Genomic DNA, 13781 nt, shown 5'->3' with positions numbered 1-13781 from the left:
ATTGGTATTCCATGCTAGCAGTGCAATCTTCGTTAATAATGACATACCAAAATACAGAAAAAAATAGATGAGAAAATCGTAAATTTGTGAACTGGGAGCACAGAAGATGAGCACATTTTCAGTGATCTTTTTGTCTGTATTTAAAAGACTTCTTGCTGATCATACGATCAGAAACAATTGGAAATACATGTTGCTGAATTAGGATTCTGTAAGGGTCACTTGTGGTTTATGATAGGTGAGTGATTTGGCAGGTGGTTTATTTGGTCTTCGGCAAATCTTGAATGCATGAGAGAGACACTTAGGGAGCTCTGTTCCCATTGCCTGAGTATTTGGGGCTCGTGGCTGTAATGAAATCATATTTTGAAAATGAATTTTTACTTATTATTTATCTATATATAAACATGGTTTGTTTTCATTAGAGGAATTTTATTTACAGTTTATTCTTCACAGGAAAAAAAGGAGATAATACTCCATATTTCCCTTCATAAATTATTGGCTTTTCAAGATTTGGCATTTTAGTGTTACGCAAACTTCAGTGCAGATGAGACCTTGTTTCCTTATTTTACTTTACACTCAAGAGGTACTTTCTTAAGAGTGTTTTGTACTGGGCACCAATCTTTGACATATCTTATGTCATGCCTTGGCATATCTTAACTATTATACTTTAGGAAGGTAGGCACTGAATACTTGCATTATAGATGATAATAGGAGGTTGTGGGTTTTTGTTTGTTTGTTCATTTTTAAACATTGAAATAATGAAGCTATACACACATACTTGCAGATATTCCTTTAGGTAAAATTAAAAATAAATTACTCTGCCAAATGAAAAGATAATATATACAGGGTCAAAATAGGCTTGGATTCGATCTCATTTGCATCTGCATAAATCATGCAAAACTCCATTGAAGTGAATAAATTTACATCAACACAAAATTGGATTAATTGAGATCACAATCAGTTCTGTTGGGCTTTCCAGTGTCTCAGAGGAAACTGGAAAAGGAGATCTTTAACTTCAAAATACAACTCGCATTGACTGTTTTTTAATAAACTTTCAAAGAATATTAACTGGATCAGGATTGTACAGTTATCAACAAAACATCATCTTTGTGTTTCGTGTATTGATTTCTTTCTGTTAATTTTGATTTGAGAGTTTTAAAGAAATATTTCTGTTGTGAAAAAGGTAAGGTTCAACAAATTTGGTCTTGCAGTTTGTGAAACCAACAGTAGAAGACTAACTCTCTGTGAATCAAAACTAACATTCCAGTAAATGTAAAATTTCCCTTGCCTTCCACTCAAGCCAGATGAGGTCTAGGAGTTAGTGTTAAGGCCGAGCTGCTCATGGTAGGTGTCAAAGCTTTTAGTTGTGACTGAATTAAGGAAGAAAAAAAATGAGCAATTTGCAGTCCTTTTTCATGGGTATACATCAGTTGGTGACTAAATTATCTGTTCTGTGAAAATTATTTGAACTTAGTACAGAGTTTGAGCTATGTGCCAAAAAATTCAGGTACTGCCAATTACTGCTTTCAGCTGCATATAATTATATGTCATTTCTGTTGTCCGTTTTGTTTAAAAATAATGAATTGTTTGGTTAAAATTTCTTGCAGGTATAGACGTTACCATGAAGGAAGGAGTATATTAGCTCAAAAAATAATCAACAGTGTTAATGAAGAATTATGTTTTGCTGTTTTGCTTGCTATCTTGGGAATCAGAATAGAATATATTTACAGCTGATGACAAACAGAAGCCTGTCAAAGATATTCTTCATGACACCAATCACAGCAAATCTAAAGGTGTGGGTGAATCTGGCAAGGGGAAAAGTAAGATTGTTGTGAAGTGGGCTGAATATAAAGCAGTGTTTACATGCATGGGATATAGGAAAAATAATATTGTCACCCTTCAGTTATTGGTGAATGGAATAAAAGCCATTTATTTGTGTAAATGGATAATGTTGACTGCAGTGGAGGAGCAGCGTGCCAGCTATCCCATAGGTGGTAACTCGAAGTTCTCTGAGGTGGGCCTCAAAACTGCCTCCCCGGAACTCCTGCAGAGGCGGCCTCTGACCTCACTCCTGTGTTTGCAGGGCGTAGGGGCTGGTGCTGGTGTTGGCGTGGGGAATCAAGGGCGCTCTGAATCCATCAGGCCTCTGGCAGGCGAGCAGAGGGATGTGATGGTACACACACAGGGCCTGCTGAACCGCTGCGGCAGATGAGCTACCCGAGCAGAGCGTTGCATGGGATGACCACTTGTCCAGGCTTCTTAGTGTCAGCCAGCATGAAACGATAGGAAATGCACTGAATGCACTTCTGTGCACTGGTCTGTGTTGCTTTTGTATCTAGTTGGTACTGGAATAAGGACCTGAAAGGTAATTTAGAAATGTGAAATTATATGCTTTATCTGAAGGTAACTGTTTTTGAACTGTGTAAAGGCACTAACGTTTGGATAGATAGCAATTAAAATAATGGATTTGTTACAGTAGCATAAAAATGCATTTATTTTTGAGAAAGTGACTGCTTTGTATTGGGAGTGCTATGGTATATACTTCTCGTGCATGTTCTAAGAGCATGCATGACTTGTAATTGAAATCATTGTCCACATGTGCTCTGTGGATCCAGATTGTCTTGAACCTTCAACTGTGTCTGTGTACCAGGCAGTCTTTGAAGGTTCCAAATTGTCAACTTTCTGCACTTCCATGTGGAACTGGGGATGGAGTATTTGGGATAACAGGGATGGTTAGACTCAAAGCCAAATATAACCTTTCTGAAGTTTTGCCTTTGTTATTCAGAAGGATCCCAGTCTAGTGAGAGTAAGCCTTGAAGCCATAGGAGAAGTAGCAGATTTTTTGTTGTACTTTATTTTTAATTTGTGATTTCTTCTGGAGAAACTTCTTAACTCTGGAAGAAATAAACTTTCTATCACTTTGGATGGAATGCTCCACCATGATACTATAAGCCTTCCTGTACATGTGCAACAAAGTTTTTTTTTTTTTTTTCCTTTGGTTGGTTGGTTGTGGGTTTGTTTTTGGGTTTTTTTGGGTGGTGTGGTTCTTGTTGTTTTTTTTTGTTTGTTTGTTTGTTTGTTTTTCCCATTTCCTTACAAGTTCACTCATTTACTTTGCTTACCACATCACTCTAGAACTTATTTGGTGCTCCTGGAACACTTCTTCTTTCACACTCCTATCAAGAAACAGATTTTGGCTAACATGTTAATTTGTACACTAGTGCTGTTGGCACTAAGTGGCAACTAATTAGTTGTCTTCCTGACTTGATTGTCTGCTTTTGTGGCATACTGTGACAGGCTCTTATTTAGGCTCTCACTTAAAATCTGTAAACAAGCTCCTGTTACCTGTGAGCTATATCTGCCAATTATATGAAACAACAGTTTCTACTGGATAATACTGTTTAAAAAAAAAAAAAAAAAGTTACACACAAAGTTACACATACAATTTCTTCAAAACAGTGAGGCACTGCTGAAGCATTGCCATAGATGTCATATTGCCAATTGTTGTTTTTCTTTTTTTTTTTTTTTTTTTTTTTTTTTCAGAAAAAAATAGACTTCTTCAGTGACATCTCAGGAATGTCTCTTCAAGTGTTTTGCAGATTTTTTGCAGGGCATTGATCCACTTTCTCTCTTCCCTGCCCACCCCTCTATTATGCGTTTGGTGCAGCATCTGGGCATGATGCATCATTGTACTGAGGAGTTTGAATGTCTGCGTAAACTTGCAAGGTTCAGATACTATTTGAATCAGACAGTGTAGGAATGAGATACAGAAATTAACTATTAACTGAATAAAAAAATGCAAGTTATTTAATAGTAAATGACATATAGTTTTTATAGGCACATTTGCAACTGGCCTTTCCCATCTCTTTTGACCCACAAAGATTGGGATTCAGAAATGGAAGGTGGAAATACATTTCACACTACCCACTACTTGTTGCTGTGGCAACATAAATGCATAATTTTATAAGGAAGTGTTTTCAGCATTTGGGATAGATAACATATTGTCTTTTTTTTGCTGTTTCTGGTTGAGAAATGTGATTATAATTAATCAAGTTTTTATAATTGTCACACATTAACTTGAAATAAAATACAAGTTATGTTTGTAAAATGTGTAGTAAGTTATAAATTGGTAACAAGGGTGATCTCTAATTGCTCAGGAAAGCCTTTAAATGAAGGGCTTGCTGTGATGAAAAAAATTACAATGTGTTACAAGCCCTTTGGTAAATAGTTTAATGTATTGAGAATTCTTGACAACAGATAGATGAAGACCTGCTACTTTAAAAACTCACTTGCCTTAACTGCTTTCTAACTTCAGTAGTCAAAAGCTGTTAAGCTTTAAGTGCTCTGTCATATTTGTGGGCTTTTATAGTAGGAGAGCAGAGCAGACAGCAGTGATGATGGAAAACGATGGTGGGTAGACTTAAAATACTATAAAGCATAGAGACAATTGTACGTAATGCCTGGAGTTGTAACCTTTCTGAATGAAATGATCAGCCATATGTGCCACCCTTCTGGACCCTGGAAGAAGAAGAGAAGAAATGTACCCTGTTGCTAACTGTGCATGAAATTGCAGTGTTAGGAGATATTGACCAGATGTTTCAATCTCAACAAATAGCTTGTTATGTGACTGAGTGAAAATCTCTCTGCTGCTTTGATCACATACACCTTAAAGGAAGAAGTAATTTAATAGAGGCTGTCAAAGTTCATCACTGTCAATAAACTTTGACTTGACCTTTGCCATCTGTTTTTGATACTATTGCTGATAGAAGCTGATAGGCAGCTGTTTACAGTTTGTGCTTTATGAACTCTGCTGCCAGACAATGGAGGAAATGTCTTCACTTGTGGATTTTTTGCTGTGATTGGGAGTGTGGGTGTATTCATTGAGACTGCACATCATCTAGCAAGGAAGTGAGAGTGACACATGCACACATTTTGGAAAGGAAGACTTGCTTTAAGATTACAGATATGCAAAATGATATGTGAATTATCCTAAAATGCCATTTTGCAACAATATCATTTTCATTCACAGGTTAGTACTTAAGTAATATGCAGTGGTTTATGCTGGAAAGTTTAAGGGCATTTTGAAAGTGCTTAAGTCTTCCTTGTATCTCCATGAAGGGAGTGCTAATTCTGTACATGGCTGAGGCACGGTTAGCAGCAGTGCACAGTTGCACAGTGAGTGAGTCTTACTGTACCCAAGTGTGACTGTGCATTTTCTTGTTAGCATGCTCTTAGTAACACATCACAGCTCCTAACCACACAGAATATCAAGACTTTTTGTTGGGCTTTACTTGCCACTTTGCCATATTTCCTGGTGTTCAATGAGGAAGTTACTGTCTTTGAGGTCTTTTGCTGATAAAGGTACTATTGAGCCTTATCTCATACACAGCTTTGTAGCATTAGCAAATTTCTTAATAAACAGCTGTATACGCTGAAACAGTTATGGAAGTAAACCTAGGATTCTTACTGTCGTGACAGCTTTTGTGTAACTGTCATGTGAAGGATGAAGAACTTGCATGACCAGTCCTATTACGTAGGTGTATTATTTTTTACTTAATTTTGAGAAGGGACCACATTCACGTTGTGAAAAGGGAAAGGGAGTAATGCATCAGATCAAACAAGGAGGTAGTTGATGCTTTGGGTTCTGTGCTTTGCAGGGGATGGCACTCAAGGCCAGCTGCAGTCTCATTTATGTGCTTTGCAAGGTCTTGCAGGAGTGTTTCTGCCTTTGGTCTCAAATAACATACAACAAACTTCAGAAGAGAGGCTGAAGCAATTCAGATGTTGGAGGCAGAGCAATAGCGTTAGAAATACAAGATAAGAGGTTGTCTGAGTAAGGAATATTAGAGGTAACAATCTGGACTGGCCAATATATAAGGGTCAGAATAAATGAGAGCTAGCTTTGGCCACAATGAAACTTTGAAATATGGTTACTGCATGTTTAATTACTGAAAATGTGGTTGTATTTTCTTGTACAACAAGAAGTTCAGAAACTAGACTAAAAATAAAGCATCAGAAAAGCAGATGAAGGGCAAGAGAAGTAGAAAGGAAGTGAAATGCAAAAGAAAACAGCAGAGCTGAAAATAGTTATTTATACAATAGATTTTGTCAAGAGGCAGTTTGTTAGCTTCGTCTTTTTAAATGTAGAAATAAAGTACTCTTCCTGGATGACTGATGTTTTGATGGACAATTAATTCAAAAAGCTATAGTGAAATGTAACTTGAGGCACCACACTAAAGCTAACGGATGTTCCTGTGCAAGGATTTGGATAGTGTATTGTCATCCAAATCCTGATAAGATGTAGATATTGGTCTCAGTGCAAGGATTTAGCTAGTCCTTCCTTTACAAAATATTATCGCTTTTATCTCATTTGACTGGAAGTTGCTTGAGGGTGTTGTCATGCATTTTAACAATATCACTTCCTCATGCAAGATTTGGCAGCTTCAACTGATGGCAGAGGAATTACTGTACAGGACATGGGATTCCTTTTTTGCAAGTCTGCTTTTAAAAAGATAAGCTTATTTTTTCCTTTTCCACTTTTTTTTTTATGTGGTCGTTACATGATAATAACCATCGTGATCTTTAAATGTTTATCAGTGAAAAAAAGAAAGGGAAAAACGATTCCAAAGGTGTTGGAACAAAACTGTATTATCTCATCTGCTTTGCAGCGTCCTGATGCTGTATTAAAGACTGCTTGTAGCAGTAATTCCTGAGCTAGGTACACTGAGAATAGATTCAGGTTAATTTTCTTCATAGCATCCTTCATGGTGCTGTGGTTTAGATTTGTGACCAGAACAGTGCTGATAGTACATGAGTGTTTTTAGCTATTGCTGAGTAGTACTTGAGTGGCATCAAGGCCATCTCTGTTTCTCACTTTACCCTCCACCCTGCCCCCTCCCCACCAAGTGGGCAAGAATTTGGGAGGGGACACAGCCCTAACCCAGATTCACCAAGGAGATATGCTGTGCTGCATAGAATATGCTCAGCATAAAACTTGCCAGAGGAGGAGGAAGCAGGGGCAATTTTTCCAAGGTATCTGTTGCTCAGAGGCTGGCTAGGCTTCAGGTTGCTGGTGGGAGAGGGTGAGTGGTTGCCTTTACATTGTTTTTTTTTTGTTGTTTGTTTGTTTGTTTGTTTGTTTTTAAAAAAAAAGGTGGGGGAAAGAGGGAGAACATTATTATTATTTCACTTATTAAACTGTATCTTGATCGATGGGTTTCTTTCACTGCTGCCCTTGCAATTCCCTCCCTCTTCCTTCTGGGGAATAGTGAGTGAGTGACTGGGTGGGGGCATAGCTGCTGGCTGGGGTTAGCCCACCACAGTAGGGATTTGAAATGATACAGTGTGTGTAATGGTAACTGAATATTGCGTTCCAGTTGTGCATGAGACGTATCACATCACTGACAAGAAATGTGAGCTCACTCGCTTGGAACAGTGACATTGATGTCTTTTTTAGGATTGTTTTGCATATTGGCAGGTTTTCCCTCTTTTAAGATTTGTGTAAGGTTTTGATCCCACTTTTGCTTGTTTTATCTGTTTTTCTAAGATGAGGTGTGATGTATTTTATTTGAATATTACAATATTCCTAAAAGCTTTTTAATGGACTACACATATAATTGGTGATAGGAAATGTTCTAGGCGAACAACAGAGTGGTGAACCCTTCTGAAGAGTGTATGGACTCATTTTACGTTCTCAAGAGGATAGATAGTCCAGATGTTGGTGTATGAAAACAAGCCATTCCTGTTCTGATTGACTAAAAAGAATGCTTCATAAGTTGTTGTTAGCATTGTTTAGTTTAGATTTTAGCAAACATGTTAAGTCTTAGCTAATTTTAGGTGTTTGGAGCCCTCTCCTCTGTGAGATGCAATTTAAAATAAGATCAGATTTGACAGATCATGCAGAGAAGAGTCCAGCTTCAAATAACGCACTTCAGATGCACTTCAGATGTCTGTATTCAGTAGTGTTAATGAGTTTTGAAGATACTTCACTGTGAAGGGGCATAATGCTTCTCGTTGTGTTGTCAGTTCCTGGGTATTTAGGCTTCAAGTCTACAGCTGAAAGCTTCTATGTACAGAAGGTATGTCAGCCAAAGCAAAGCTTTGTATGCTTTGGCACTGTTAGTTTAAGACGACTGACAGATGTGGAAATGCACTACTGGCCGGAGCTATTTTTTTTTTTTTAATAAAAAAAAAAAAAGAGTTAAGGAGCTAAGAAGTTCAGAGTTCAGATGGAGAACAATGTGGGACTGATAACAAATACCATTGTCAGTCTCCTTGTTGCTATTATTAATGTTATCCAGTTATCAGTGTCATCTACAGCAAAGCATGAAGCTGTAGTAAAACAAGATTATTTTTGAAGGATCTTTGTTTTAGTCAGAGGGCTTTAAAGCTGTCTTAAGCTTCTTCGGTATGGTGGTGTTTTTCAGTCTCAAACGGTTGTCTATTGAAACCTGGCATCAGCAAACTCCTCTTTTACAAGAGAAGTCTCTTTGCAACTGAAGATAATGAGGTAAATGAGGTCAAGTATTTAGTTTTTCTGCTTTTGCCTTGGTCCTCCCTTTACTTGGATCTTAGCAACAGTAGAGAAGCTTTGAACACAGGTATTTTGTGATATGGGATACTGGGCTCTACCCCTTGGTCAGAAGCATGGTGTTCTCAAGCTAAATAGGATGCTTGGGAAATAAAAATCAGTGAACACCCACCTCTCTGTTTTGGGGGTAATTATGTAAGACCACTGATGATTTTCATATAGTGTGAGTGTGCATTTTTTTGATTCTCTGGGTATAAGACAACATTCGGGTAACTCTGTAAGCTCACCTTGAATATCGCTCCCAAAGAACAGCACTGAATGAGTAGCCAATCAAAGTCAAGTCCCTTCTCGTGTTGGAAGAAGTGCTTGTGGAAGTGCTTCTGTAATTCGGGAAAGGTCGTTTCCAAAGCTGTTCTGTAATCAGTCAAAAGTGGGAGATAGGTGTACCACATCTTTGAGTCTGAGGATGTGAGTGGGATGTAGTTAACTCCAAGCAGCATGACAAAGTCACAGTTCATTCTTCAGAAGTTTTGTTTGTTACCAAGTTTTCTTGGCATCTCAACATCTTGCAAGAAAAGACGATGCTGTTCTCTGCAATTGCCACCCACTCCCGGGAACACAAAGGTTCTCAGACTTCTCTGACAGCTTAAGCATGCCACGGAATTCACCCTGTTAACTCAGATCACCAAAAAACACTTGAACAGATAGATACTGCTGCTTCTGTGAACCCAAGTTGGTGTCATGAAAATAAGGAGAGAAACGTTCTGTCATTCTCTGGTATGTCTTTGGATGTCAAAGTGCTGGCTTCAGTATTTGATCATAAGGAATAAGTTGCCTGTAGGCATAGGGTAATTTGAGGTAATGAAATCAGCCTAATTTCAAGACAGGGTTATGTTAAAGGGAAGAAAAAGGTTGTTTAAAAAAATGTTCGTATTTGCTTTTAGTTTACTAGAGTGCATACAACAGAAGTATGAAGCAAATGCAATCTGTTTAACTCAAGAGAGCATCTGAAAGGTGTTATATTTCCTCTATGCCTTGCTCTGTCACAGATGCTTATTCTGACTGACAAGGTCAGGGCCTGTCCTTGTGTGTACCTGATGCCCATGCTGTGTTGACAGAAGAAAACTTTAGGATGGAGAAACACACTAGATTTCTTAAACCACTCTAGATTTTGAGTTTCCTTTGTGGTATTCCCTTCCTGAGGCTGTCTTGCTCCTTCATGATGAGTTCCTACTTTTGACACTTCTGTCTTTGGGCCATTAACAGCTTCAGATTCCCAGGGGTAATAGTGAAGATTCTTGGTGTGGCCAGGTGCCAACCTCTCCTGACCAGACTGTCAATACAGTAAGTTAATAGCTGCCTCACTGCCTAGCCAAACCCTAGATAATTTACTCATTATGCTAGTGCCTGCTGAGCTGGGTCATTTTCTGTTTCTGTCTAGAGTCTTTTCATTCAATTAAATCTTCTATTCCACATAAATCTATAAATTGAATTTGTGGTTTATATAACTACATACCTGGCATTAAAGTGTGCAGTTTGTTATTGGCCTGAGTTTGATATTGGATGTAATGCTGCATGGTCATTTCATTGTGGTAATAGTCTTTTGATGACTGAGCCCCTGTTCCCATTTAGAGTGGTTTAGCCAAAATGTTAGCAGTGATAATAATAATAATGGTGTGTGAAGTGGTCCATAGAACCCTGTTGTTTCTATATCACGGTATTCAAAATTAGACTCCAGTCCCAGCAAGGTGCTTTCTGTGGCTCATCCCACTAGGTACAACTTGAGTGGTGTGCCACAGATGTATTTCTATAGTTCAGTTTCACCAAGTTCTTAGCATCATGTCCCTGTTTTGCCTTTACTAATATATAGACATAACTGAGGTAAAGGAAGAGCGGTTTGGAGTTCTTAGGCAACTAGGAAGACCTCGCTACTTTTATTGTGGGAATATGTGAAGATCGTTCCAAGAAGTTGGGAGTGTTTGTAAGTGGAGATCTGTGAAGAGAGAATCTTTCCAGAAACACTGCTGAACTGCTTTTCCATCTTCCTCAGTGTTGTTTAACTTAGCTCAGATGTTCACATGAAAAGAGTATCTATGCAGTGGTAATCGCTGTGTTGCCCACCAAGTAATTTCTATGTTTCAAATAATCATGAGCATCAGCAGAAGCTCTGCCTATTTAAGAATTGGTCTTCACAATATGCAGAGGTTCATCTCAAGAAGCCCCAGATCATGACTTCCAATTCTCAAGAATAACTTTACTTACATTTAAAGTAAGGATTGTGACAATTATATATGGCATGTTATCACATCCGAATTCAAATTGAGCTGCTGCCAACAGCCCAAACTGTGATATTTTAACAGAATTTCTTTTTTTTTTTTTTTTTTTTTTTTTCCCACAAAGATGTATGTGAAATATTACTTAGTACTGCTCCAAGTGTTGTCAGACTTTACATATAAAGGATGGAAAAGTTATGTCATTTGCTAGAATGTTGTAACCCTAAGGTGTAGCTCGGAATCTTTATATATATATTTTTTTTTTTTTGAAGAACTGTTGGGGTTTGTGGAAAGCTGATGCTTTGATAAATGCTATTCATAGCTGTTGCTGTTCATTTTTTATTTTTTGAGAGTAAGGCATGCTGTTCAACATGGGACGCAAGACTTCAAGTGCTTCTTACCAGTATAGAAATTGCTGCCATATTTCCTTACAGTAGGTCACAACATCTTTAGTCTTGTTAAATAATCTGTTCTACTTGAACATAACTCCAAATATAAAATGTTACACCTTCTAAGACATACTAAATGAACACCCTGCAAGTGTCTATAATGTATGTGAAATATGAGGATGTTGTACATAATTCTCCTGTTAGGGGTTTATTTAACATCTGTCAATTTAGAGTGATACAGAACAGACAAGCAGAACGTATCTAGAGTGCATTTCACAAATAAGAGACTGAACGCTGCCACCATCTGACAAGACTTTTTTAAAATCTTAAACTTGATATATATCAAACTGGTGCGGGAAGAGGCCCTGGAACATTTGTCCATTTGCCTTATTAATGAAAACTTGAGCATGACTAAAGAATTTCTGTTTTTCTTCTGGAGCTAGAAGTGATAAGGATGTGATGAAGCATGTATTTGCAGATCACTTGCTTGACCTTGCTACGACCCACAGCTACCACTAATGCTGATTCGTAATGGAGACATTATCACTTATTTAAATCTTGATTAGGAAACAATTATAAGTAGGGTTTTAGTATAGCAGTAAATTGATGTAGCCTTTAATTCATACTATAGATTGAGTGGATAAGCTTTCTGACTATAATTAGAGGGAATTATAATGACTTCAGTTGGTTGACTCATCACCAGCAGGGTAGGGCCTGTGATTATTTCTTCACATTTATATTTTAGTTCACTCTTGATTTTACTTCAGTGCTAGGTTCTATCTTTTAACATAGTACCAAACGTAGTTACATTTAGAATTGAAAGATGTATATTTTGTGTCAATAAAGGAGTTTTATAAAATAACATAGCACCTTAGCAACACTATACAGCTATGCTCTTTCCTTACAATTCAAGTGATAGAACTGCTCTTAATAAGTTGGGGATAGGTATTTTCGTGTGTGGTTTAACAATAAGAGCGGGGAACATTTCCTTTTTGTGTATAGTCAAATGGTAGACGCGTGGTTATTTTCAGTACCATTTTGTTTTTGAAAATATTTTGTGAATTTTGCTAGATGTTTGTTTTGGTGGTTCTTAAATGTTGTTTTCCTTATGCTCTCTCTCTCTGTATTTTATTTTTACTTTTCTACAAATTTCCATTAAAGATACTATGTTGTTTGATTAAATCTAATGTGGAGCATATCCTTTAAGCTAAAGAACATTTTTCCTATGTTTTTACAAGGTATTTCAAATCTATTTTATAGTGAACTACGTCTAATAAGTAAACTTCACATGAAATGGTAAGCACTCACCAGCATGATTAGGAGTAAATTCTTTATTTGTTGTTGAAATTCCCTCTCTTGATGTAACTGACTTTTACTTCTGGTACAGAAGAGTTCTGTCGGATCAGTGTGTATCACAGTGCTCTGTAAGCACAGAATTACATATGGTGAGCAGAGAGAAAAAAGGACAAATAACATATCAGGCATGTTAATTATTTGTTGTTGTTTTTGTTTTTTTGTTTTTTTTTTTCTTGTCAATCCGCAGTGGATGATTCAGAGCCCTTACAAAGCTGCAACTTTCTTTGGGTGCATTGGCAAAGATAAATTTGGAGAGATACTAAAGAAGAAGGCTGAGGAAGCTCATGTGGACGCCCACTACTATGAGCAGAGTGAAGAACCAACCGGAACCTGTGCTGCCTGCATCACTAGTGATAACAGGTATATGGGGCCTTCCATATTTTCATAAGACACAAATATGTGGAACATAATTTGTTAGGAGTATTTTAATTTGAATGATAAAGTCTTCACACTGGTTTGAGACAACAAAGGCTGTATGGCACACAGTTTGGGATCAGGTTGGTTAATATACCTTTAAAGAATAGCATTTACTCAACTCATACTCAACCACCACTTCTTTCTGAACATTTGAAGTTTCCAGTTGCTCTAAAGATAGAAAATATATGGGAGACAAAAGTTGGTTAACAAGTATGTTTATACAGCCTTTATGAAAATGGATTGCCACATAAGGAATAGACTTGATTGGCAAGTAAACAATGTACATCAGATAATAATGTGTTTAAAGAGGATACACGTTGGCATATAGCCTGATAAAAAGGGTTAACTTGCTTTTATACAAGAGGAAGAAAAATTTTTTGTTGGGAAGACCTGGTGACTGTAATTCCTTGACCACACCTTATCTGTTGTTTCTTAATTTTGTCTTTCATGTTTTAACTTATTTCATCTTTCATATGGCCCCTGCAAATAAAAATTACTTACTCAGAACTCTAACACATTCAACCTTACTTAGAGACTAAGGACAATATTTTTTTTTTTTTGTGGTATTTTGTATGGTTTTAAAATATTTCATGAGGAAAAAAGTGCTTATGGAGTCATCCATTTTGAGTATTGTAATAAAATCAATAAAACAATTTTAGAAAGAAACAATGAAGGTGATAGGCATTTATCTTGAGCATATCCCTTTGCTTTCTTCTTTCTCTCTCTATCCACAACACTTGAACTTAAATATTTATTGTTTCCTGATTACCTACTTCCTGATGATTTTTAGAAGTTCCAAAACCAGACAGTCATATCTGC

General features: G+C 37.1%; 1 protein-coding gene across 1 annotated transcript in view; it reads left to right on the top strand.

Moving 5' to 3' along the window:
• Positions 1-13781, top strand: part of ADK (adenosine kinase) — a 278606-nt gene that overhangs the window by 111274 nt on the left and 153551 nt on the right. The window contains exon 5 of the mRNA XM_084290056.1: positions 12733-12905. Within this exon, the coding sequence (XP_084146182.1) occupies positions 12733-12905 (173 nt within the window). The remainder of the gene's footprint in view (positions 1-12732; positions 12906-13781) is intronic.

Source organism: Netta rufina (assembly GCF_964035555.1).
Source record: "Netta rufina genome assembly, chromosome: 7".
Classification (NCBI taxonomy): domain Eukaryota; kingdom Metazoa; phylum Chordata; class Aves; order Anseriformes; family Anatidae; genus Netta; species Netta rufina.
This window is presented reverse-complemented; position numbering and strand designations above follow the sequence as displayed.